Source organism: Colletotrichum spaethianum (genome assembly GCF_022836535.1).
Source record: "Colletotrichum spaethianum MAFF 239500 DNA, contig15, whole genome shotgun sequence".
NCBI classification, from domain to species: Eukaryota; Fungi; Ascomycota; class Sordariomycetes; order Glomerellales; family Glomerellaceae; genus Colletotrichum; species Colletotrichum spaethianum.
This window is the reverse complement of record NW_026054785.1, coordinates 907,721-934,289: the sequence shown is the minus strand read 5'-3', so window position 1 is coordinate 934,289 and position 26,569 is coordinate 907,721. Positions and strand designations below refer to the sequence as shown.

The 26,569-nt window shown below is 55.0% G+C and overlaps 6 protein-coding genes and 1 non-coding gene across 7 annotated transcripts; 3 read left to right on the top strand and 4 right to left on the bottom strand.

Moving 5' to 3' along the window:
- Positions 1-519: 519 nt before the first annotated feature.
- Positions 520-1,984, bottom strand: ColSpa_06503 (meiotically up-regulated gene 137 protein; the record flags this gene model as incomplete). The annotated part of the gene is made up of 4 exons (XM_049272715.1): positions 520-1,362; positions 1,431-1,546; positions 1,615-1,785; positions 1,858-1,984. 4 exons carry the CDS (start codon positions 1,982-1,984, stop codon positions 520-522), a joined length of 1,257 nt encoding a protein of 418 aa, XP_049128672.1.
- Positions 1,985-7,644: 5,660 nt separating this feature from the next.
- ColSpa_06502 (uncharacterized protein) lies at positions 7,645-9,297 on the top strand (the record flags this gene model as incomplete). The annotated part of the gene is made up of 2 exons (XM_049272714.1): positions 7,645-7,673; positions 7,779-9,297. The coding sequence occupies 2 exons, from the start codon at positions 7,645-7,647 to the stop codon at positions 9,295-9,297; spliced, it is 1,548 nt and encodes a 515-aa protein (XP_049128671.1).
- Positions 9,298-9,415: 118 nt separating this feature from the next.
- ColSpa_06501 (uncharacterized protein) lies at positions 9,416-10,186 on the bottom strand (the record flags this gene model as incomplete). The annotated part of the gene is made up of 1 exon (XM_049272713.1): positions 9,416-10,186. One exon carries the CDS (start codon positions 10,184-10,186, stop codon positions 9,416-9,418), a length of 771 nt encoding a protein of 256 aa, XP_049128670.1.
- Positions 10,187-10,315: 129 nt separating this feature from the next.
- Positions 10,316-10,406, top strand: ColSpa_tRNA_172. Its single transcript is given in 2 exon segments — positions 10,316-10,353; positions 10,371-10,406. It is a non-coding gene; the product is annotated as a tRNA-Val (tRNA).
- A 386-nt stretch (positions 10,407-10,792) lies between these two features.
- On the bottom strand, positions 10,793-12,136 carry ColSpa_06500 (carboxypeptidase A4; the record flags this gene model as incomplete). The annotated part of the gene is made up of 1 exon (XM_049272712.1): positions 10,793-12,136. One exon carries the CDS (start codon positions 12,134-12,136, stop codon positions 10,793-10,795), a length of 1,344 nt encoding a protein of 447 aa, XP_049128669.1.
- A 364-nt stretch (positions 12,137-12,500) lies between these two features.
- On the bottom strand, positions 12,501-12,914 carry ColSpa_06499 (uncharacterized protein; the record flags this gene model as incomplete). Its single annotated transcript, XM_049272711.1, has 2 exons — positions 12,501-12,689; positions 12,735-12,914. The coding sequence occupies 2 exons, from the start codon at positions 12,912-12,914 to the stop codon at positions 12,501-12,503; spliced, it is 369 nt and encodes a 122-aa protein (XP_049128668.1).
- Positions 12,915-24,664: 11,750 nt separating this feature from the next.
- ColSpa_06498 (ammonium transporter 1) lies at positions 24,665-26,361 on the top strand (the record flags this gene model as incomplete). The annotated part of the gene is made up of 4 exons (XM_049272710.1): positions 24,665-24,763; positions 24,830-25,149; positions 25,274-25,951; positions 26,010-26,361. The coding sequence occupies 4 exons, from the start codon at positions 24,665-24,667 to the stop codon at positions 26,359-26,361; spliced, it is 1,449 nt and encodes a 482-aa protein (XP_049128667.1).
- Positions 26,362-26,569: the final 208 nt, after the last annotated feature.

Below are 26,569 nucleotides of genomic sequence, written 5' to 3'. Positions count from 1 at the left end.
TTGACAGACTCGGTGGCTTCGTAGCACGTCACTTGTCAAAGAAGACACTGGGGGATTGTTTTAATATTGCAAGTTGATCAGATCAGACCCAAAAAGCAGACATGAAGGAAGGGCAGCTGCAATCGCAGCACAACGTTCTGCATGACGAAGTCTCACTGGTTCGATTTTGCCTGCATCCTCGCTCTATGCCAAACAACCGCACATGTAAAGTTGAGCACGTTCGGTTAAGGAAACTTGTGAGATAGCATCCATATTTGGAACCCTACTGACCCTTGAACCCGGGCATCTCTAACCCATACCTTCTCAGCAGAGATAATGCGGTGAAGGAACCTACCACTGCGGATCCAGTCCACGGATATCAACACGCCCAAACGCCGTGCTCCTGTCGGAGGCCCCCATTCCAGCTAGGAATGAACAGTCTATATTGATGCAACCAGACGGAAACCAAATATCACACACCGCTACGCCAAACCCGCAAGCCTCTCCGTTTACCGATGAGGCTCAAAAAGCGGAGTATATCTAGTACCCAACCTCCCGCTTGGCGGGGATTGGGGGCGCCGGCTTCTTGGCTCGGCTCGGAGGAGGTGGTGGAGGCGCTTTCTTGGACTGGAGGTTGCTTGTGCTTCTAGTCAAGCTGCTGCCCATACTAGTCGCCGGGCTTGCGCTGCGGTCGTTCCATTCCGGGCTGCCGCTGCCGCTCACCGTCATATGATCGTCGTCACGGTCGGCAAAGACGTCGCTGGCGAGTGGTCTGCCCGTAGGTCTCAGATTTCCGCGCAGAGACCCAATGTGAGAAACGCTGGGCACCGGAGGCGTGGCGGCGACAGAGCGTCGATCAGCAGCAGCGGGACCCTGGAACGTCTGGGACCTAGCAATGGACGGTCTCGGGGTTGTGTCTGCCGAAGCACCATACTTGGCATCGGACCGATTGGAGCGGATGGGCATGCGGACAGGCATCGGTTCGGGCTCTTCCTCGACGTGATGATTGCCGCGGGCGGAATAGTCGGTGAAAGACCGTGCCGTATTGGACCTTCCGCGACCGTTGTTGTAGCGCCGGTCGGTGGGCGATGACGGTACATTGCCTCCAGCCCAGTTCTGGCGCAGACGGCGCAGCTCTTCGGTGCAGCGCTCGTGGTAGCTTAGCTCGGCATCGAGGAGGCCTGTCAAATCGCGGACGTTGTCGGTCTCAGCATCCTTGATGTCCTGCATCCGTCGCATGACATCCTCGCCAGCTTCCTCGTACTTGGCGCGGGCGGTGCGGAGCTCCTCTTCGAGACGGAAATCCTCACGCTTCGCCTTCTGCATCTTGCTGATACTCGCATCGTAGGCCAATCGGCGCGACTCGAGCTTCTTCCGTGCGGCCTGCGGAGAGTGTGTCAGATGGGACGGGCTGAAACCACGATTGGGCGAGCAATGACGTCGGTACGTACCTGGTACTCTTTCATCATAGCCAGCGACCTCTCGACAGAGACGAGCCAGTTGTCAGTGACCTCGGAGGCATAGTTTTCCTGGATGCCCGCGAGGCGTTCGTTTGTTCGACCAAGAGCTGTGGTGCGAAGCCAGGTTAGTGCTGGTTGCTTGGGGTAGCAAGGAGTGTAGAAAGGGGAAACATACAGAGCAGACAGGCGCCGAACTCGGAGTCAGGCTCGAACTCCTCGCCATGGGAAATCATCATGCGACCGACGAAGGCAATGGGAAGCCCCTTCTCCTTGTCTTCGGTGGCCTCGCCGCGGCGAGCAATCCATTTGACGTATGTGTTTGTGGACTTCTGGAGTCTTTCCATTCCTAGCAGACCAAGGTGTTAGTATCGGCAACACGCACCCGTTAAGCGCCTGGGTAGGTGGCCAGGATCCGTACCATCATATCGCAACTGCATCTCCATCTCCAAGTTCCTGAACTCGTCCGTCTGGCCTGTCTTGGACTCGGAGCCCATCTTTTCACCGGCCCATTGGAAGGCGCGGTCGAATTTCTTGGTGAAGTTCATTGTTGCGGTTGACTTTGTCTGCTGCTGGGGAATCGGTTGAGCGAGGGTAAAGGGTCGATTAAGGGTGCTTCGGATCGTCGACGGTGGTATTAGGAGATCAAGTCGAAGATAGGTTCGGTCGATGCCAGCATTCAACGGGTTGTGGTAGAGAATGGGTAATTGTTGGTTGTTGGGGAAAGTCGGCAGAAATCGCTTGGGGCGTCGTAAAGTGAGGGCGGCTGTGGATGACGACGGAGGGAGATGGGAGCAGGAGGTCCTGGAGCAATGGGTAGAAGAGAGGGTTTGGTGGCAAGAAGGATATCACACAGGTCGACAATGCATGGACCAGGAAATGGAACGGTTTGGTAGGCGGTGCCCGTGAGGTACTCTGTAAAGCAGACGAGGAAGAAAAGAGAGGGCCGTGGAATGAGGAGGGGGTGGGACGAAGGGGGATGGCAGACGATTATAAAAAAAAAAAAAAGAGAGAAGGGACGGCGCTGGGATCTGGGAGCTGCCGATGGGAGTAGAGTGAGTGTGTGCGGGACGGTTGATGGGGAAAAGCCTCCGTTAGAAGAAGGTAGGCACAGGCACAGCAAAGCACAGCACAGCACAGCGGTACATTAAGCAAACAGGTGCAGCAGATGCAATTGTTGGTCCGGGCTATGGGCCAGAAGGCAGAGGGGGAGGGGGGAAGAAGGGCGCGAGGTATCCGTATCCGTGGCAGAAAATATCCGTAACTGTCCTGATGCTGAGGAGCGTGGAGGTATGCGCGTGTATTCTGTCCAGTTCCAGGTCTCCCAATGCTCTGGTGGAGTGAGGTGCTGTTCTGTTGCGGGAGGTGGGTTTTGGAGGCAAGCTAAGGCACGAGCTAAGGCATGCAGGTACGTATCGAGTGGGGTGTGTCGGGTGTCACTCTCTGCCCCATGGACTCTTCACTCGCCTTCAGGCAAGGAAGGGGTGTGGGCAGCAGGAGGACACTTGATCTGGGGGGAGGGGAGGGGACACACGACAGCAGAAATGAAATACAGTGGATGGCAGGCACACAGGGTAATACGGAGAGGAGTTCGGTAGGGGACAGACGGAGACAGAGAAGAAAGAGGGCGAGAGTGGGCGCGAGAGGCGTTAGAGGCCAGTGGCCACAAGACATTCAGAGTTCAAGCTCAGAGTTTGAAAGTCGACGGGATGCAGTGTACAGATACGTACCTTATCCATCCACATCCTGGGCTGCGTTGCGTTGCTTTGCGTTGCGTAGGCATAGTAGACGGGCAACCCGGAGACGTTTCCCATGTTTGCCGTTACGGTTCCTGCTCGGTTCTGCTGCTGCTGCTGCTTCTGGCGTCTTATCGACAGGTGCACACCACTCACCCTCACGTCCGTCGGGCCTCGCATGCATGAAGAACTGAGCGGATGAGAGCAGACGTAAAAAGTGCCTTGGGATCCTGGCCACCCGCCTTCCTCATTCGCACGGTGGTTCGATCCGTTACACATACGTACGTACGTACCTCTGTAGCGGACAGACTTCAAGCAAGCAAGGAAGCAAGCAATAGCACATTGGGCACACCACCGAATATCACCTCAGTTTCCCGGTTTTCCAGCCGGCTGGCCTGTCATATCTCGAGCGGGATCCAACATTGACAGGTACCTTGGATTGCTGAGCCGCTGGGGAATATCAGTGCAACGAGAGCAGGGGGTCAACCGCCGACCGGGGGGTTGGCCCCACTCTCTCAGGTTCGAGAATGGAAAGAGATTGGAGGCGGGGTACGGCGCAGGCCAGGCGGATGGCGTACCTGTCAACAAGAACGACCTTACTGCAGGCGATGCCCAGGCCGCAAGTGCATGTATCTCTTCTTCAACGGTACCTCTCTCCCAGCTTCCAGGTTGACGACAGAGGGGGGCAATGGGAGAAGGCAGGAGGAAAGGGTCCAGCCCAGAGGGTCAACGGCGGCGGCGCCTTCAATGGGCACAATGGCATGCTTCCAGGCGGTTGATCTGAGTCGCCCATGCTGCCAAGCAGCACGCGGACAAGGCCTGGATCGCGGCAGCTGCATCTGTTAGCATCTAGGTAGGTACCATAGTAGTAATATTGCTGGCTGGCCTGTTGGCCACCGCAGGCCGGGTTGGTTGGCAGCTGCAACCCGCATTCGAGTCTGCACTGCACCAATCTGGCTGCATCTGCCCACCCACTCACCTGGCGAGTTGACTATCTATCTGCACCCAACCAGCATCTTTTCCGTGCATTGCAGCTGGCGAGCTCGCCAGAAAGAAAATGGTCGGAGGGATCAGGTGGAGGCTTTTAGCCGTATTCGACTGTCGTCTCCGACGGCGCGGATTCCCTTAGCGAAAAAGGAGGGAGGGGCAACAGGCTAGAGAGATGGTAGACACATCTCGCAGTATCCTAGGCCTGCTGATATGAAGGGAGCCGAGGGGAGCCCCGATGTGGAGGACGTGGGAATTGCCTCAATTGCGTACAATTCGATGAAAGGGGGTCGTTGGTTCTTGCTCGACTCGTTAATCTGCCAGGTTACTGTCTGCGCTACTTTTACGTGCCTGCAAGCCAAACGAACAGCTACGTACCTCGTCCACTCGACCAAAGCCGGAACGATTCTACAATGGTACATAGTACCTTCTCAGATGTGACTCTCGAGGGAAGGAGACACCAGAATGGACGTCCCAAGTGGCTGGAACAGGCCGGCCCCGTTAGCTGAAAAGCGCAGCTGCCACAAGCCACCCTATCACCAACGGCCCTCTTCTCTCTCTCTCTCTCTCTCGTCACAGCATCGGGAATGGCAGGGACACGTCGTGCGCGACATCTCATGCTCACACGCTCCCTCGCGCAGTCCATCGACCATTCCAGCCGTTCTGCGCTCTAGCGCCCGTACAGCGATTCCTCCCTGCGGAGCAACGGCAGCGAGCTCTTATCCTTGGGCAGGTTTTCCGGATTCTCTTCAAACCAACCCGGAGCGTAGCTAAAAACAGGGCCAATGGCAGCCACTCCTCTGCCGTTTCTCAACTTCCAGTGCCAGGCTGTTTGGTTTCTCCGGATTTTCTCCAGTGGGCACGCCTGCGCCTCGGGGCGTGGGCCGTCTATCACACACTTGCCGTTACAATGATTGCCTCCCGGCGGTTGATGAGCAGTCTCGCCGGCGCCATGTCCGTCGCCATGGACAAGTCATGTCGCGGGGACTTTGATTCGACACCACCCACTCCCGCAGTTGAGAGTGACTAGCGGGCCTAGCGCTGGCTTGTTCTCACTTCTCCGGCGCAAGGAAGGATTTGCTGCGCTTGTCGCTCTCCCCCATCTCCCGCAGTTTGGGACTAGAAACCTATTAGCCAGTCGAGTGGTCGAGACGACTCGCTCAATACGCGCAGCGCACACCACCATCTGAGCCAGGATCCAGGAACCCGAGCCGATCCCCTCCACTGACCACCCACACAGAGCAATGGCTGTGCTAAATCGAGACAGGCTGGGTGGGACCCCGTCGGTCCTCGTCGTCTCCCCCGTCGTCTCCCTTTTCACGTCTATCCACCGTCCCGTTGAACGCTACTCTGAGGGTCCAAAGGAGCACAGGAGGTCTCACCGGGGTTTGTTTCCCTTGTCTCCCCTACCTCGTGGCATTTGTGCCCCCTGACCCAGCTTGGTCGGGAGCCTGTGAGACGGGACTGGTGAGAGTGCACGTTGGGACAACTTGATTGGCAGACGGCACCATGTGCGAGCACTTTTGGAAAGCCAAGATGGCAATGGTCTCACTGGGCTCACCCCAGCTCTGCGGCCCTCGGCTCGGCGGTCTCGTATCGACTGCTCTGCTTCAATAAAAAAATTATAAAAAAAGCACTGGGCTGGAATGCTTCTCTCTTGGGTGCGGACGGGCCATGCTGACTTCACTTTTCTGACGTCGGCTCGCCCAGTATTGCTTCGTGAGATGGGATGGTGAACGAAACCAGCTATGGCTATGATGCGAACACACTCCATCAATCGAAAACCACAGGCTGTCGCTAACTTTGCAGGTTCCATGCGTCACGTGAGGAGGCGTAAGAGAGACTAGATCCAAGCGTCTGCCAGCAGCCGCCAATGGCCCAGGCCATTCTATGCATTAATATCCACCTAACAGAACCAGCAGCTAGATGGCAAGCGCAGGCGCTAGTGGTAAAAGTAGATAGACGTGTCTGCCACCTGCCATCTGCCAACCCGTCACTTGCCACCTACGACTCACTGATGCTCCGGAGGATCGAGGACGACGTGGAGGGAGTCAGGTGCGCCCCGCTCCTGCCCTTTGAATGGATGTTTGAGGTTGAATCGGTCTCATCTCTTCAAGGAAGGAAGGAAACAGCCAATGGCTGGCACCGAGCGGATTGAACAAGCCGCGCTGTTGAATTGCCTCTCCCACCCTCCCTCTGTTTCTCTCTCGCCTTGGCGCTGGTGTCGCCGCATTGCAGTAGACCCGGCATTGGTGATCGGGTGTTTGGTGGTTTACCGTCGACGGGTATTCCTACTTCAAGTCAGGCGGCCAACGCCAGCCAGCGACGCCGTTCCCATCCCTCATCAAACCCCATGGAGGTTGCCCTCTCTCTCTATTTCTTTCCCTCCCTGTCTCTCTCGCCAGCCAAGCCCAAACTTTGTTTTCGCCTCGGAATCACTTGACACACACTGGACAAGCGACAAAGCTCTCGAGGCTCGGGGCTTTCCCTGTTGCGAGCGCTCCGAGTCTGCTAACCTCCAGGCAATATGCCTCCTGGCCGCAACGAATCAGACATCCACACGCACACTCCATCTCTCCTCAGGTGTGCGCTTCCGGAAATCTTCCTCTGGCCATTCGGCCCATCAACAGGCGGCCAGGGCAGTTCTGGAGCGCCACGTACGTTTTGCGCTGCACAACACATGCCCCCGGCTGGCTGGCCTTACTGATCACGATCCGATATCATCTGCCTCGGTGACGAAGCGGCTACTCGAGCCAGCTCATCTCGACTTGGCACCGAACCAGGCATCGAACTTGCCAGGCCCTTGCTTCCGTCGAGCGTTTGCACAAAGGACAACTATGCTTTCGAATCCGTCTATCACCGTATCCTCTACTCGTATCCACCGTTTCCCATGGAAGCCTCGGGGATATTGAACAATGTCGTCTCGAGCGTCCACTCAGGGTGCTTAATCTCATGCATCGCCGCTAGCGGATCGGCTGTCTGGGACATGGCACTCGCTTTGCTGCGTGCTAGCGCCGCAGATCCCCACCACCATCTCATACTACTCACTGCTGGGTTCGATTCGCGTTCTGAACACTTAACACACTGCACAAAGCACCTCTGCTGCCAGTGCAAGTACGCGTCGCCCCGCACTGGGAGAGCTGCTGCATCACTGAAGCTTCCCGCGACTGCGCCTCAATCTCTCCCAAAATTCGATCCACAGCTACTGGGGTCAGGCCGGGCGTTTCGGCAGCAATCCCACCCCCCTTAACCCCGTCCTCGCACGCCGTTCCATTTGCTTTTACGCTGATGTTTGGAACTCGCAACTGGCATAAACAATCCCCATTACGAGGCCCATGCGAAGTCGACGTCCGCGTATTAGAGTGCTGTACTTTGGTCTTGCGCCTGCGCTCGTCCTCCCCAGCGAGCATTGACAGGCCGCGTCTTCCATTCTGACCCAACGACTCGGCGGTGTCGGCCCCCTTTCCAATACATAGTACTCTACCATGACGACACTGTGCTTTACGTCGGTCGGGTACGCAGCACAGAACCCTCGTATCAGTCATCCGTCCCACCTAGGCGCGACCTGAGAGCTTGGAACCCTTACCCCTGATCCTCACCATCTACAACAACCTTTCAGTCTCACCCCAATCGCGGAGTCGGAGATGACATCACACTCGTTTCCCTCGGCCTTTCTGGATCAATGGATTCACACTCTCAAGTCGAACCGCGGAGAGCAGCTCAATGACTTCCCCAACTATCACGTCTCGGACCCTGAGAGCCTCGTGACGACATGCAGTCCCAAGTCGCTCACCGTCGGCAACGGCGCCACCGTCTACAGGAACATCATTCTCCCGGCCATCCTGACTGCGAAACATGAGGTCATTTTGGTGACCTGCTTCTGGGCTCCGTCCGATACACTGACCGCCATCAAGGAGACACTGGAGCTTCTCGCCGAACAACGACAAGAAGCAATCCGCACATCTGGCGAGCACGCAGTCGCCCCGTTACGCGTTCGCATCTGCTTTTCGTCGCGCAGCCTCTTCCAGAAGATATTCCATCCGTGGTCGAGGGACGGATACGCGTACCCGTCCTCGGCATGGCCAAAGCTCGGGCTGACTCCAGACACCACCCTCAAGGCGGCCCGCATCGAACTCTCCGCCAAGAGCCTGTTCTTCTTGCCATTCAGCGTCATGCATCCCAAGTTTGTCATTGTCGACCGCAGACGCGCCTGGATGCCCAGCTGCAACGTGAGCTGGGAGACGTGGTTCGAAGGTTGCATTGGGTTCGAAGGGGCTGCCGTTGCACAGCTCATGAGATTCTATGCCCACGTGTGGGAGCCAGACAGCCCTCGAGATATTCCCGACGGATTCGCCAACAGTGAGGCGACAAACTGGGGACCAGGCCATGTCGCTGAAGACGCTGGCCGGACTGCTACTGGACTACCTTCGGACGAAGAGACGGCGTATCGCCAGCTCGACCTCTCAAGCCTGCCACCGTGTCCAACAATTATCTTGCCTTCATCTCATCACTGGAACCCTGGCTTTCGCTACGTGCCCTTAAGGCGGCGGACCACAGCGCCGGCGACCCCATTGAACGCTGCGCTGCTCTCTCTGTTCGCGTGTGCCCGGACTGACATCGACATCGTGACGCCAAACCTGACTTGTCGGACAGTTGTTGACGCGCTCTTGGACGCTCTGCGTCGCGGCGTCGACGTCCGCATTAGGACGAGCAAGAACATGATGTTAATCGAGCAGCTCGTCACGGCTTGCACAACGACGGAATGGACGCTCCAATCGCTCATCAAGCGATACAGCCAAGCTTGTGCCGAGTGGAGACGGAAACGATCGGCTGACGCCGAGTCTCAGCTGCAACGTCCTGGCCGTCTCGACATTTACTACTACCGCCCGAACTTGCAGGCGACGGCGGCCCGGGACCCTGAGGAACCGGTCGTGTCGCACTTGAAGATGACACTCGTCGACAGGGAGTACCTGTGCCTGGGCTCTGGCAACCTGGACCGGGCCAGCTGGTATACGAGTCAAGAGTTGGGCATCCTGCTACACATCCCCGACTTCAAGTATGATATTTGGTCTGAATCTCTCGAGTCCAGAGTAGAAGTGCGATTCAGTGGAGGGGCCGGTGACAGAATGGCGGGCTAGTCAGGTGTCTTGGTGTGTGATGTGTTTGATTGTGCCATGCGCGGCGTCACCATTAGATACCCATAACGCTCTATATACTACGTATTGAATCATGTCGTCGTCGCTCACCCAACATTAATCAGACGGAAGACGACAGTGACACCAGACTCGCGTCATCATCGCGGCGGGCAGTCCAGACAATAGCTCTGAAAATCTGCTCCATGAACCACTCGTCCTCATAGGCGTTGTCGTAGTGGCCTAAGGCCGTGTAGAACGACCGCCCACCGTCAAACTCCTGGCACCATGCGAGCGGGTGATCGTCCCCCATGGCGCCGCCCTCAAATGTCGACGGGTCGCCCCGGACCAGGATATGGAGATTCTTGTTCGCCCTGGGATGGGAGAGGAAGTTGTACCACTCGTCAGTCCACCGTTTCCGAGTCTCATCGGCCGGCCCCGCCGGGCCCCCTACGCGGTCCCCGTCCCACCCCATGATGAAATGCCCCGTGTCCTCAACCACACACGTCGCCTCCTCAGGCGGCGGATGCTGGTCGAAGTGCGCGCCGACAAGCCCGCCGTACCAGTCGTCGTCCAGCAGGCCCGCGGCCGCAGCGTGCAAGCCGACGAACCCGCCACCGGACTGCATGAAGCTCCTCAGCGCGCCGACTTGATCGGCGCTCAGGAAGGTCCCCGTGCATTGGAGGAAAACGACTGTGGCGTAGTGCGTAAGGGAGCGCGGGGTGATGGAGGCCTCGGCGTCTTCGCTGGCGTCAACGTTGAAGGACCCCGTGCGGGCGCCAAGGGTCTTTAAGGCCGAGACGGCGGCCGGTATGGAGTCGTGACGGTAGCCGGATGTCTTGCTGAAGACCAGGATGCGAAAGGGCTTCATGGGCGCCTTGCAAGTGGGCGTCATTTTCGATGATGGGGCACCTCGCGATGATGATGTTTGTCGTTGATGAGATATTGGAGGGGTATGGCGGGGCAAATGGGGTAACTTCTGATCCTTATTAGTCGCTAAGTTTGACACAAAGTCACAACCACCGGCTGTGTGTTCTAGTGGATTATGATTTCTCGTTCACAAGTATGTGCACTTGATCCCGAGAAGGTCGCAGGTTCGAGCCCTGCCACGGTCATAGCTAAGATCTTTTGCTTTTTGCTGCACTTACTTCTGCTTTTTCAATGTGCTCTGTCGACCTTTTGCTAATCTCAATAACGAATCTTTGAGCCTTCGTGCTTTGAATGCTGGGCTTATTTCCTACTGGTTTGGTTGCTAAGGGGTACCTCATCTCCGGGTTAGATGCGGATACGCCTCTGTTAAGTACTTTCACCCTCATGCACCGTGACGTCTTCCTTTTGCCCATTACATTAACAGCTACTAATAGGGTTACTTCTAAGCTTTGGCTCGCATTTATGACAAATGTCCCGGGGCTGACTCCGGGAATCCTCCCGGGTCCGGATTCCCCTCGTTGACCTACAACGCCGCAAAACGCACATTACTCAACATGCCCCATCACACGCCTCACGCCGCACAGGAAGTCGGCTCGCCGATGCCAATCTCAGCTGCAGCGAGCAGATACTCCATGAAGCCAGCGCTCGTCTCGAGAAGGTTCTGGTGGTACTGGTCGGGGGTTGGGTAGAACGGGCACTCGACCTCGTCGTTGCCGAAGCCAAACTCGACGGTGAAGCCGTGGATCTTACCGAGCGAGGGGTCGGCAAAGTGGCGCGAGTAGGCGTAGTCGTCGCTGGCGCCTGACGTCGGGTACAGGTACGCGCTCTGCTGGACCTCGTAGTGGCGTCCCACGGCAGCATCCATGGCGTTTCCCATACGCATCGCCGCGAACACCTTATCCGACCAGTCGCTGCTGGGAACGTACTCGCCGTAGATGCCGTTGGTGGTAGGCGTGTCGGGCATCAAGCCCCTCACGGCGTCATATGACTCGTTCAGGAAGCTCATGTACGGCTTGCGCAGCTGGTTCTCGTCGCTACCCCAGTTGTACAGCACGACGCCGATGTAGCTGTGGATGTCCATGAACCATCGCACCTCTTTGTGCTCGTCCATGACCCACTTGATGCTCTTCGTCTCGGGCTCGGAGAAGGCGCTGGCGCCGTGGTACGTCTCGTCACCGGGCTGCTCGGACGCGACATTGGGGCCGACGGTGGGCGCAAAGTCCTTGAGGAAGTCGAAGAGGAAGTCAAAGTTGCGGTTCAGGTCGATGCCGACGGCGTCCGGGTTGCCACCTGAGGCGGCGGGGTTGCGGTTCTTGCGCCAGCAGCTGTGCGTGGCCTGGTCGTACGCCACGCCATCGGGGTTGCTTAGGGGCGTGAAGACGATGCCCGTCGACAGCGCGCGCTGGACGTCGCAGTTGGAGTAGGTGCGGCCGCCAAACGTGAGGCCCTCGCCGTGCTTGTTGGCGTACAGCAAGTCCGAGACGAAGTAGATGATGTTGTCCGAGGCGCCGCGCTCGCGGGCGTGGATGGCGGCGTTGAAGTAGACGCGGTAGGCGTCGCTACAGTTGCCGGCGCCGCCGACCTTTGCGCCGAAGAAGGAAGCGTTCTGGTACGTCTTGTAGGGGGACTCGAAGTACTCAATGTCGTACTCCTCGACCAGGCCGCGGACGGCGCTCTTGATCTCGTTGACGTTGAGGAGGGACTCAAGGTTCGTGCCGGCGGGCTGGGAGCCGAGGCCGCGAGGGAACCTCTTGCCGCCGTCGAAGCGGTCGCCCGTGCCGATGGCGACGCCCGTGTTGTTGGGGTTCGTGACCTGGCGGCGGGCTATGCGGCCGCCCGAGGCTTCGCCGGGGAGGAGGCATGCCTCGCCCAGCAGGGCGAGAGAGAGGAGGGCGCAGGCTTGCGGGGTCTTCATTGTCGCGTCGTTGGCGAGGAAGGGCAAGCTCTGGGTGAGGGAGTAGAGCTTGTCGAGAGGAACCTGGAGAAGAGAGGCCACCGATGACAGCAATAAGGAAGCGCTCGATATGTATACATATATATATATATATCGAAGTCGCCAAGCCGCCCCTCTCATTCGCCCAGCTCCACCGGAGTTACGCCCCAGCTTTGTGTAGCTGCATGATGATGTTGGTGATGCTGATCACCGGGGGCATCGTACTCCTGGGCCCTGTCTGCTTACCCTGCGTCCCATTGTTCTCCTTCATCCAACTTGTCAACCGCTTGACATGGCTAGTGGTTAGCTGCGGAATCAGGAGCACGGACTCGTTAACATTGCTTCCCTATCTTTTTAGAGCCCTTCTCGCTTCCTGTTCCTCGACTAACGTCTCCCTCCGGGTTAATTGGGGTATTGGCGCGAAACCGGGCGCAAGCCGATCCAAGACTGAGACGAGCTCGATCGGGCAGCTGGGAGCCAAGCCGGCGTTTACGCTCACATTACTGCTAATGACGGTCTGGTCGATCCAGTAACGCTATGGCTACTTATCTGCGCAATCGTTAGCATTGACGCGTCTTACAACAGGATTGGCCAGCGTCAAGACTTTTTCCACCCAGTTGCTTTTCTCGCTGGTGGACTCGGTGGAAGTCTTGGCGAGGGCCTTTTGCAGAGCCCAAGACGCGAACCGAGCAGGGGGGGCTCGATGGGCCACACGCGTCGGTTCTCTCCGCTTGGAGGCGGCGGTGTAACGTCGAAGCATGGCTTGTCCCGGTCCATCTGGTTGGAGGTCTCTGTCGACGACGGCTCCGTCGAATGCGGGGGACTCAGTCCTGATTCAGCAGGTCGTTGTGACCCACGGAGATTAGCGGCAAGCGGAGGCTCCAATGTAGATCTCTATGCTACCAATTGGCGCAAGGCTCTTGTAGCTGCTTGGGGCGCCCATGTCTTGCTGCAGCACTGCAGGTATCACCGAATGTTGTGCTTCGTCTGGGGAATGAGGGAATTTGATTGTTGGATTTCCACAAGCCCGACTGAAAAATTGGACCTCTCTTTGACGAATCCACATCCCGCCAGTGAGGTTATTCGCAACCATGCCTGCTTGTGTTTCAGTGTCTCAACTGAGCACAAATTTGAAGTATTTCAGAATCTTCACATGAACAGTGGTAAATTGAGACCGTTCTAAATCGCAAGGAACGAGCCTTTCGGGATCCATGACCCGCCCAAACGCTGGCTACCTTATTCGTTGAGGGTAGTCGGGGAGGGTTTCCACTTTAAAAGCAAATGGAGTGCCTGAATAAATGGATAAAACTGGAAGAGGGATATGGGGTTTAATTGTAAACCAGTGGACTGTAGCCATGCCTTGGGAATACGTAGCAGGGTACTGACGTCTGCCACGATGGTGAAGCAACACTTCTAGGCCGTATGCTTCTTGATCCGGCTGACCTTTAAGTAATCATGGAGCATCTGTGCGAATCGGGACGCTTGTTCTACACACTCTCAGCAACCTTACTGTGCACCTAGTCCATTGCTCGGAAAGATCCGAATGATTACTTCTCCCGACGCCGTTCAGTGAGAGTCACCATGAAATCTTGTGGTTTCACAAGCGTGGCATTTCTGCAGTGCCACTCTTTGCTGGTTCCTCCTTCGAGATTGATGTCGAAATCACTGACGAGTTGTGGAATCAAATTTGACATTTCCAACATAGCCAAATGTCTACCCAGGCAGACTCTAGATTCAACGCCGAACTGAAACGATGGAAACGTCGGCAAAGAACTCCACATAGTCCCTAGGCTAAGTCATCATGTCACCGACGCATGGCCATGAACGTAACGGAATCCAATAACGCTTCATTAACTGCAGCTTGGCTTGGTCGTCGATTAACCACCTTTCAGGCTGGAATTCGTCCGGGTCCTCGTAAACGTCTTTATTCCTCGCCTCAACCCAGCTCTGGACAGCGACGGTTGACTACGTGCCAGTAAGGTCTTTTTTTCCCTTCATCTTGAGGTAGTGACATAAGGACTTGGGGAAGAAGAGGAGGGAACTGAATTGAAACCCCAGACTTACATTTGGTTGGAACTCATGCCCTGCAATAACTGTGCCGGGTTCTGGTACTAGCAGTTCCAACGGATACCCGACTACGGGATGCATTCTTAGTGCCTCTTTAATAACGGCCTGAAGGTACGGCACCGTTTGCGATATATGGAATGGGGAAAGATTGGATGAAGACAAGACGAACTGGTCAGCCTCTTCCCGTAGTTTCTGGTAGCATTGGGGCGTCCTGCAAACGTAGTACAGGATAGCAGCTAGACTTATGCCTGTCATGTCTGAGCCTGCTATTACGTTGCCAACGCATCTTGACAATACAACTGGGTCGGGAACTCATGTTGGGTCCGGCTCATGCTTTCGTAAAAGCTTTGCAAGGAAGGCTTGCGTCCTGATATCGTCCTCGTTGATGACCTCGGTGATCGGGTGACTTCGTATTTGATAGGTCTTCTCTTCCGCGACGCGACTGACGTACGCAACTCCAGTATTTTTGTTCCGAAGAGCCTTTGGATAGTGGGTAATGTGTACTTGTGCAGGCTCGGAAACACACTGAGGAGAAATCCATACAGTGCGAATCCTTCCAAAGATGAGATGCGATCTCCAATATCCGCACCTTGGTCAAGGAACCCGAACCGAGATCCGTAGGTGATGACAGTAATCACGTCGAACGCGTATCATTGCATCCAGTGGCTCACATTGAACGGTGCGCCGGCGGCAGCAAACTCCTCGAAGCGCTGTGTAATGACGCTAGTGCAGTCGTCTACATATGGCTTGTATGATAAGGCACTGCTCAATGAGTAGCTGCTTGCGTAAGCTCTGCGCAAGTATATATGATCCTTTGGATCTTGGACTGCGAAAGCATTCAGATGCAATGTTTCCGGGTTGCTGTAAGCACTGTACATGGGACCTTTCGGGAATGCATTCCCGTGACCGTAGATTATCTTGGATGCCTCCAAGTCATTGAAGCTAAATCGGTCAGGACCGTAGCGTACAACGGGACCTATGCTCTTCTCCGTCAGTAATTTCTGCCTAGCCAAGTCTACTACTAGAGCCAATACTGATCATATTTTCTGTGAAGTGCTATCAGGTCCAAGTCGAAACGACCTTTGTACACTCGCCAGAGATACCACAGATCTGTGAGGCGCGCAAGGAACGGGCCTGGTATAGACCGTGATGGGGATAGGAGCCCCCGTACAAAGTGTGAGGCAATAAACAGGCCGACGAGACCTAGGAGTACTTGGAACATGAAGAAAATCTGCGATTTGTTCAGCACCAACCGTGAACTGATTCTGAGTCCGTTCAAGAGAGCGTTTGGGAGAGAGCCTGGGAGGCAAGCCCTTAACAATCAGTGGTTGTTACGGTGTTCCGGCCGGGTTTTGCAGCCGGCCCGATCGGGTAACTCAAAATAACGTGACCAAGTTTCGATGGTTTCAACGACGATCTTCACGCTGACAGTGCTTTTGTGACGGGCGCCTTAAAGTTAGGTAGCTTGTTATGATGCAGCCTGACACTATCTTCTTCTCCACTTCCGCAACCCCAGTCTAACAGAAACCAATCCAGTTTATGTCGTGGGTCAAGCAAGCACTTATGCACCCGGTACCATGTACAGAGAAGACACAAAGACTAGGGGCGAGGACTCGACATTGAGATTCGGCAGGTCTCTGCCCATACAGGGATTTCCAGGGCTACTTGAACGCCGACGGTTAAATCAAGCGGGTTGCACCGAGACCTTGCTAGCGTCTAGGTCGTTGCGACCTTGCAACGTCAGAGGGCCATTGTTGGTACCAGAAGGCGCTGGGTTATCAAGATAGGTTCTTGCCCATTCATAGGGATTGAAGAGGCGATATCCAGTAAGCATCTGATACGACGCCTATCTGCGCCTTATGGGCAGCGATCAACAGGTAGAAGGTTGATCAGTCGGATTGACGACTATGTTTATGGAGTGGCTGTTAACGTGGGCGTCGAGTTATTGATACGGCGTCAAAGCTATTAAGTCATACAATTGCCTGCTCGGTACTACTTCTCTTATCTTATACGGACTATTTATTATTCACGGAGACCGGTTCTTCTTCACTAATGACTCCAGTCCGTGTACCATCCACGGACCTAATGTTGAAGCCGTCGCCTAAAATATCAGCGAATTGAACGTGTTCAACATGCTCTAAACCAGTGGGAATAGGTCCATTTGGCTTCCATCGCCATTGTGCTGGTCAAAATCATCTGGGCCCTCGTTCGAGTAGTAAGTGGGCCCTCCCATCTTGGAGTCGAGTGCCAGATAGTCGTTCTTCATATCCCTTTTCATGAATCTTCAGCAAACGCTTAACAATCGAGTTGCCCAATTGTGGCTACCCGTTGATATCCCAAAACTGAACCAACTGCTTCCAGACGCAGCACTAGATGCATTAGGTTCCCCGTTATTAATCAGTGCCCACTCCTTACCCAGACTGTCGTTGTCGTTTGCGCCTCTATTGATACTGATCCGCGTGTAAAATTCACGCGTTTGTGTCAACATCAGAACGAGACAGAATTTACTTTACAACCAGTGCTCCGTCGCTGAGGTGAACATAATCCCCGTCTGATGTTGCATGTCAGGCAAGCAAGCTATGAAAGGTTCTATCAAGAAAATGCATACTCAGCCGGTCCATAGATATTTGCAACACAAGACCGCCAATGACCACACTGGTCTCGGATGCTCCTCTGTTACGCCATGCTCAGATTGCCCCGTTACGGTCAGTGTAGGAATGATCTCCTATTCCGTCCCCGAGAGGCAAGTGGCCAGACTATCAGCATCAAATGATTTCGAGGAAGTATTAGAGCTCACCCATCTATGTCAACCAGTCTAATGGAGCTTGGGTTCTGCGTATTCCCGTCGGTAATGGTCTTCGCTGGCCCCTGGCCGAACGACACCGGAACACGTTGTTTCCACGTTGGCTGGTTGAGAAAATCGTTCAGGCCGGCTTCGTTGGCGCATGGAGATAGTCATCGCAATCTTCCCCTTTCATCTGAGAACTGGTTCTATGAGCTATATACCCCAGCAAGGTAGGGTTGTTTCGACATACACCGGCAAATACAAGTTTCGACTGGTCAAACACGGTCTCAACCGCGATATCGCCCTGATCCAGGAAGAGTACATTTTTGACCTTAGGAGACCCAGTGTTCAAATAGCGTCTTAAGGAACCCTCTCAACAGCGTAGAAATATTCAACACGGCCATCTCCGTTGATATCTACAAAGCGTGTTGCGGTCCAATTGGTCCAATGGGCGTGCGGAATAGCTGATGCAATCTAGCCTTCAGCTGACCGAGCAAAGACAGCATACACATTCTAAGAGACTGCGTTGGCCTTGAACTTGACTTTCTACAAGTCGATCGCTTCAAGCCGGCTCTACGGTCTGATGACCAGGTAGAGGAGGATGCTCATTGTGCGAGGATGCACCAACTGGAAGCAACATGTAGGCCAGAAAGTGTTGGTGTCTGGGTACTCACGCAGCCATGGGCAACAGCGGCGACTATGGAAACGTACATTATCAGGCTCGCAAGAGATATGGAGAAGCGCTGCCGCTTGATCAAGGAGTTTGTAGAAACGTTCTTTGAAGATCCTAGAAATTGTTCAGATCTGGACTTGGATTGAGGCACTGGGAACCTCGTTGTGCATTCTGGGAGGTCATCCGACAGCTCGTCATACTGGTAGCTTGTTACTGATATCCGTGGTCTTCTTATGGCAGTCATCAAAAAACATTGCCGCGTGGTGTTTGAAGGTTATTTCCCGGGCGTTTCGTTAAGACGTATGAGGCCATACTGACCGTAATGTACCTGATGTACACGGCGTGTTGTCATGGGTTTTTCCCTGGAACACAGAAAAAGTAATAGGCAGACAGTTATGGAGGAAAACCATAAATTAACATAAAGGCTATTAAAGTAAGGCTCTAACTATCCATCATCTATGTTTGACAACACCAGGTACTGCTGTGGTGCATTTTGCTACTCTTCAGATTGTTCGTTTTGTTCTTCCTCTGCTGCTGCTGCCTGCGTCATTCTCAAGGCAGGATTTCCGAAAGCTTGGTCCTGACGCGCTTCTCGCTTATCATCTGGACTCGCCCGTTCAGCAACGACAATGACCAGGAAACCTATTGCACTCCTTGTAACGAACATGAATATGATTACAATGAACGCCGTAGACATCGTCGCGGGTGAGTCATAAGATGCTAAGCTCCAGCCAAATATGACTGTAACTCCGATCATGACAATGGTATGGGCGTACACAAATCGAGTGACCTCCTTGAGCTTTTCTGGATCCTTTCCCTGGGACCACTGAGAAATCCAATCTCCACTATAAGATGGCTCGTCGCTAGCACCAATGTCCTCCTGTCTATTGTAACGACTTAGGGGTTGCATCTCCAAATAAATCATAGCTGGACAAGATACCTACTTCTTGACCACAAGTAATAATGAAACAGACTACCCGCATGTCGTGCCGTAGACACAGCCTTGTGTTGCTCGACAGTATCTTTGAATGATCTGTAGCAAGGTGCCCAGAGGGTGACCACCGGACAGTAGTCCTATAAATTTATTACTCGGCGATGGTTGCTCACATGTCCTTAGGCCTCTTAGCCAGCAGTGCTTTCGCGATACGGCCTTGCAGTCCGCCGTGTGGGACTCGGAACGGAGTGGTTTCCGAAATACGGGGCACAGAGAGTCCCACTAGGCCGACGACGGTCCCCGCCGACAGATGAAATATTGAATATTTAGCAAGAGCATGGCTGATTCAGCCTCCAGATGGGTGAGATCGAGAAATGAGAAAATAAAATCAAGCCCCCCGAATTCCATCACACTTTCAGGTCTCAAGCGCAGCGGGGCCAGGGCCCGAAGTCCTTTAGTAGTGTTTCGCCATGGCCGCCTTCATAACCTTGGTTCGGTTGTTCGGTTGGGACAAAACGGGGCTCTTCACCATCCTTCTTACATTGAAATTAAGAAGGCATTATGAGGTCGCTTGACCAACGCTGCTAGAATCGGAACACATGGAAGAGGTGTGCGACAGTGGAGCTATCGATTGAAGGCCACTGGTCCGGCTGGTACTGTTCTCGACGCTCCAATGCGGGCTGTAATGCTTGGGGAAAGAAGCGGCGGGCTGAGGGTTGGCGAAAAAAGACATTCGGCTGCCGGGCTGCATCGTTGTTTCTCCATAGTTCTTCGTCGGTAATTCCACTGATCATTATGTCTGCATCGTGGTTCGCAGCGCGGCGTCCGAGTAGGAACTGGGTGGTGCAATGGTGTTGCCTCGACAACTCCAACGTCCTGGAACAGATCCAAAGTTAAAACGGAGGGAGCGTAGACGTGGATATATAGAAGCAATATTGGTTGCGCCCGCAAACACGTGAACACCGAGCGCCCGTTGATGCGACAATTAAAGCTGGTATCCGTGGTTAACGGGCGGTTAGCCGCTGCCAGGTGAGGGAATGGGCGATGGAACGCCCGCAAGGACGCAGGGCAGTGGGACAGATCCATGGCCACGGGACGACGGGAGCATGAACAGAGGTGATCTAAGAACTCTAAAAGCTTCCGAGGGGCTGCCGTGCCACGACTGAACGTTGTAATTCGGTCATCCAGACCACCTGTGTGTGGCTAGAAGAATGTCGATCCTAGACTAAATCTCATCCAGCTCGCTATGCCTTGATGCGAACAAAGAGATGAGGATGTTCCAACCTTATCTTGTCATTTTCGATTTTTCCAAAGACACAAAAGTGTATTCCATGAAAGGTCGGGGACCAGAGGAGGGAAGGAGGGGGAATGTGTCACACCCTGAAAACCGAACAGAGCTGATAGCAATGAGATAAGGCTGATGAAGAAGGGAAAAGGTAGGCTAATGAGTGGGTGACGTCTTATCTCATCGACATCTAGGTATCAACTGCTCTCCGGTATCGATAATGCAGAGAATCCGCCATAGCCGGCGTTCCTTGGCGAAAACCATTGGTGCTAGGTAACGGGAAGATAGTTTGGATGGGCCCCAGAGGACATGAGTAAGGGAGAGGTGGGCGCTGCCGAGGTAGCTCGGATTGCAGATTAGGTAGTACGGTGGTCAGCGACGCAACATGGCCTTGATATGAGTATTCTTCAACCATAGGGGACCTTTCACGAATGGGTTCCGAGGATGAAGCATTCTGCAGAACCGAGATTTTACATCAGACTGTATCCCAAGTTATGCAGAGAAAGTGGCAGACAACGCGTGTTGCTCAGGGAAGCAAAAGGCTCGTGCAGGCGCGGCGGTTGAACTAACAGCGAACTAGAGTAGGCTGCCGTTGGAACGGTGGACGAGGAAGGTCGTCGACGAACCATGGGTTCCCCCGTTTCGTCAGGCCGAGAAGGGAAAGACCACGGGCGGCATCCCTGCATGACAGACAAGGGCCAGGGCAGTTCCACTGGTCCCTGCCTCGCCTTATCAGCGCCAAGAGGACGCTAACAGGGGACGACCCACCGTGCCGAGAGATAAGAAACACCAGCCAATCACGCTCCAAGATGGCGGCAGCTTCTCGAAATGGACGTCGTGGCCCGGGAACGAATCTCACGACTTCCAATGTCACCTTTCATTCCCCCGGGCAAGAGCAATTGGACACGGACGGAGCAGCTTCCCTCTTAGAGTTCCTTCCCTTTGGCCTTTTGGTACACGGCTCGAAACCTTGAGGACTAGTCGTGCACGTATCTTCTGTGCCTGCCTCTGCCTGCGTACTTTTTCTTCGGGGCGGTCTCCGAAAAGAAGGAGACGGAGACGAGGCAGAGAGGGGAAGAGAGAAAGAGGAACTGCAGCTCTCCGTGTTCCCTTCTCCGCCCCCATTTTGCCTGTTCGCTTTTCTTCCCTTTGTCCACCTCAGTACCTTAGGTAGATTTGCTTGATTGTATGGAGCCTCCACATCTGCCTGTGCTCGAGAAGCATCCACATCCAAAGGCAACTTCACCCTCTCATCGACCCCCGTCCACCAACGCCAACAGGACGCACACACTGAACGCACGTACAACCAAACAGCTCCATCAACCTCTTGGCTGGGCAATTTTGTTCCCCATCCGGGCAATAATGACGACATGTCACCCTCCCACCAGATAATCCGGGGCAATTGGCTTGTGAAACTGGCGGACCTGGTGTCCATTCATGCTTCCCCGCGAGATTCCCGCGATGAACGCCTCGAACGCCTCGAACGCCACGCTATGGAACCGCTCGCCGTGACACTGATAAGAAACGTGCGCTATCGGTTTCGAATGACTTCGCATCTCCTGCTTCGGCACCCTCAGCCATCGATAAGAGAAAACAGCTATCGTGCCCAACCAACATCGCCAATATCCACCCGTAAGCCCCCGCCGACGACGGCGTTTCCTTGGCAGACCCGTGGCATCAACACATGCTTTACCCAATGCACCATGTTCTGCAAGGCATTTTCACCCTCTATCAGATTCGCTGCATCTATTGAGGCTCCTAGCCCTGCTCTTAGGCATTGGAATTACCCATCATACGCAGCCACCTCTTCCGGCCTCTTCCCGTCGATTCAGCCTGGCGGCCTGCACTGCCGTCTTATCTATTGGTGGACCTGGAGAATTCCCGGCTTGCTTCCTACGGGACGGGACAGCACGTTCCCGACGAGAAAAAACAAGACTCTCCCGTCCACGTTATACTCCCCCAAAGTCCCAAGTCCTGCATGAGCACACTAAACCAAGCACCTAAATCAAATAATTCCAGAGTTTTACCGCGCATCCTGATCGATCATCGCCTCGCATATCGCTTACGGAAACCGACATTTTCCCTACAATGCACGCCCATGTGAGCCGAGGCCGGCCGTCCAACCGCCGCTCTTCGGTGACGGATTGCCACCCTCTTCCGTCTGAGAGTACGGCGGTCCACGAACCAACCATACCTTTCATATGCACCACCAACACCACCAAAGCTACATCCGCGATGTGGGGGACTCTGGGTTGCGACGGTTCTCTAGCCTTACTGACATGCCGTTTAAGACTGAGACAAGCTGTAGACGAGTTTGACCTGTGAGACGCAGCTGACGATCCCCGATGTCTGTGCGACATCGGGCTTTCCTTTTTCTTTTTTTTTGGCGCCCTCTCTGCGTGTCATGTTTAGATACGGCACGTCATCTAGCACCATTTCTTCTCCTGGTTTCCCGCGCATCCGGGAAATGACGGGAATGCTAATGGCAAAGAAAGTTTTTCAATCAACTCAACGCGCTTTTGGCTCGGCCGCGGCGTCGCAGTGAAAATACATAGAGCGCCAAGCTAGTCCTGTCAAACCCTAACGGCGGGTTGCTGAGGATCCGTGAGCCGAAGCAAGTACCAAGCGCGTGGCTGCGTCGAAAGGATCTATGATTTGCATTTCTCCCCCGACGAAGGAGGGAAATATAGGATGCGGCTGATATGAGCCAGCGTCGCGGCTTGCTGGCCAACACGCTCACCTCCGCAGCATCAGACCACGCACAACAAGGGCCCGTCTAATTCAGTCACGCAACTCACCATTTGGGATGACCATTCCGAGTGACTTTGTGGCGTTACATGGCCTGCAAGCCAGCCCTGCCCTGCGGACAGGCACCGAGGCCGTAGCTGGGTTGCATGCATCACTCTCGCAGCCAAGCGCTACTGGAACTAGTGTTGGTACAATGACAGGCATGGCCATTGGTAACCCGCCGCAAATGAGGTTCCGTTCTCGTCCTTACCTGGAAGCTTTCTGGAACGCACGAGGAGCACTCTGGCGCGCAACTCGATTCCCGGCAGGTCTGCCAGTTTTCGCTCAGCGCCCTCAACTCAGGTGCAGCAGCCAGATGCGCCCAGCCGCACTGTTCACTATACACCTAACTTTAACACCGGCAAGGCATCATCAAGAACAGGTCCTTCATCATTTGCTACTGCAATACGGAACGGAGACGCTGTCCTCGCAGACGGAAATACGCGCTGCTTAACCAAAGCGGGCATATGTCCCGTTCCGCGGTCCATGCCTGCTTGCGCCGAAATCGCCCCCACTCCGCCGCGGCCAAGTAAGGCCGGAAACCATGGGTAAGACCCGAGGGAGGCGAATGAAACGCTGGCAACTGACTGTGCCTCTTGGGTGCGTTTTTACCGTTGCGTTTCTGAGGCGTCGCATGCCTCTTTTCTATTCTACCTCATCTCCAAGGGCCCTGATCGCCTGCTTGCTGCAGTCTTGGCTGTCTCGGTTCCAGAGACGTCTGCACCAATATGTTTGGACCGTGTCGCACGGCGGGCGCTGTAGGAAATTTGGAAAAACTCTGTCCTGGTCGCACATGCTGCGTCTAATGCCAGTAGGCGGCGGATGGAGGGGCCACGCTGTGGCTCAAGGAAACAAAATGTCGCCGACTTTGGTCACCTTAAACAGACCAACAACAGATGATGTGGTGCCGGATCGTGGAGCACCATGGTTGCCCGTAGAATTCCTCCCTAACTGAGGGGACCAGCGAAGCTCAAGCCACGTCTTGGCGCGATACTCTAAATTTTGTGTGCACAACATCGGATGCTCATCTTCCCAGGACTCCCAATCTTTAGAGTCCATCTTAAAACGGACGAGCAGACGTTTGGTGGACGAGTTTGCCAAGGCATCCGGCTCCCTCAGATGGCTTGAATTAGCCTTCAGCCGAATCCCCCGGCCCTACTGCGTGGGCACCACCATCCCTCGACACCCCCAATGCCTGTCTCCAAATTCCTTATCAGTGTCCACATATTCCGACGACCCACATGATCCTGGGAAGCATGGGGATGTGTACATGGGTCAGGAAGCATGTGGTGTACAGGTACGTCTCCCATTGACGTGGGTTAGACCTGTTGATGAAGCTCTCGCAACCAGCCAAGCTCGTACCACCTTGCAGCCACACCGGCAGAGGGACCATGGCTGTCTTGTCTCCCGGAGACTCTGGAGGATTGAGAAGTCCTCCCAAGATACGGCCCTCCTTCTTTGCAGCTGGAATCCATCTCGTCCTTTTTTATTATGCTTTCCTCCCCACTCCTTGGCTCTGCGCTATTGGCGTTCCCGGCATACAGGACTGGGCAATGGGCTTCCTCCCCGTCCCAACCGTTTGCTACTTTGTCAAATCCCTTCAATCTTACCCACGCCAACGGTCTGGGCTGCCTATCCCTACCCTGTTCGGATCCATCCAGATATACGTACGGCGCGCTTTAGGAGCAATCTCGGACAGCTTACCTCGACGGCCGATGGTGGAACGCCCCGGTCAGGTTGATGTTCCTTCTGGATATTTAGCCTTTGAATCCCCGGCGCGGTCTTCAAGAGCGTGTCTTTCCCCCTTCCTTTGATCCTCCTCTCCTTGCAGCACCCCCCATCCCATCACGTCCCCGTCAACGTCTGTTCGCCGCATCCGAGGACCAGCGTCCCGGCGAAAGTTGAAGATCTCTCGAGGTTCCATACCGTGCTCAACACAACCTCACTGACCGCACACGCGTCGGAGCGCAACCGTCAACATGTCTGCTGGTCTATACACTCTCCCGTACAATGGTACGGAGGGATCGGCCGACGCCGGCTACTCTTCTGGGGTGCAGGATCTCAACGTCTTCTACGAGGTGAGTTCCGCGATAGTAATCCACGACGGATTTGCCTTGTGTGCACATCTAACTTGGATGGAATAGTCGGGTGATCTCGCATGGATTATGGTCTGCGCAGCTTTGGTGCTGCTCATGATCCCCGGTGTCGGCTTCTTCTACTCGGGTCTCGCCCGTCGCAAGTCGGCGCTGTCCTTGATATTGATATCAATGATGTGCGTGGGAGTGGTGGGCTTCCAATGGTTCTTCTGGGGTTACACCTTGACCTTCTCCCACACCGGTTCCGTCTTCCTCGGTGACATGTCCAACTTTGGCCTCAAGGACGTTGTCGCTCAGCCCTCTGTCGGCTCCACCAAGCTTCCGGACATTCTCTTTTGTCTATACCAGGGCATGTTCGCTGCTATTACGTGAGTCACACTCTCTCAATCCCAAAGAGCCGTACGGTTGGAGTTCAGGTTGGATGGCGAAGTTCACCTGATAAACCATGAGCTCACGGCCACCCCCAACTATGGTGATCTGACGAATTTTCAGTCCCGCGCTCGCCCTCGGCGCCATTGCTGACCGCGGTCGCATTCTTCCCGCCATGGTCTTTGCCTTCGTTTGGGCCACCATCGTCTACGACCCCATTGCCTATTGGACCTGGAACGGCAACGGATGGCTGTTCACCCTCGGCTCCCTCGACTTCGCCGGAGGTACTCCCGTCCACATCTCCTCTGGCGCCGCCGCCCTTGCCTACTCTCTGATGCTCGGCAAGCGCACCGGCTACAACAGTGTTCACGGCCTGCCCTACCGCCCCCACAACGTTACCCATGTCGTCCTGGGAACCGTGTTCCTCTGGGTCGGCTGGTTCGGCTTCAACGGCGGCTCTGCCCTTGCCGCCAACCTCCGCGCCGTCATGGCCTGCTTCAACACCAACCTCGCTGCCGGTGTTGGCGGTGTCACCTGGATGCTGCTCGACTACCGCCTCGAGAAGAAGTGGTCCACCATTGGCTTCTGCTCCGGCGCCATCACCGGTCTTGTCGCCATCACGCCCGGTGCCGGTTTCGTCACCCCCTGGGCCTCCGTCATTTTCGGTATCGTCGGTGCCATTGCCTGCAACTTCGGCACCAAGCTCAAGTTCGTTCTCGGCATCGATGATGGTCTCGATATCTTCGCTGTCCACGGCATCGGCGGTATTGTTGGCAACATCCTGACCGGCATTTTTGCTGCGTAAGTTTTCTCTGCCACGTGCGCGCCTTCCTCGACCCTCCACTAACCGCAAACACAGCTCCTACATCACTGCCCTCGACGGCGCCTACACCGGCGAGAACGCCATTGCTGGCGGGTGGATCGAGCAAAACTACGTCCAGCTCGGCTACCAGCTTGCTGGCTCCGTCGCCGGTTTCGCCTGGTCCTTCACCTTGACCTGCCTCATCCTCTTCCTGATGAACTTCATCCCCGGTCTGAGCCTGCGCGTCAACGCCGACGACGAGGACCTCGGCCTCGACGACTGCCAGCTCGGCGAGTTCGCCTACGACTACGTCGAGGTCACCCGCCACGTCTCCGACATTGTGCCCAGCGGCAGCGACGGCGTTCCTGGCAGCTCCGCCCACAGCTCCCTCCCTGAGAAGACCGTCTAGAGGTTTCTCGACAAATATTCCAAACAACTCAACATCACCATAAGAATGCACTCGTCCGTCAATTGATCCCAAGGCGGCTGGAAAAGGGGGCGGTTATTATCTATAATACTCATGTTCATATCTTTGCTTTGATACCACTTGGCATTCGCTTGCTAGACCTACAACTAGTTAAACTTTGGAACAATTCAGAGACATTTGAAGTTCTCTC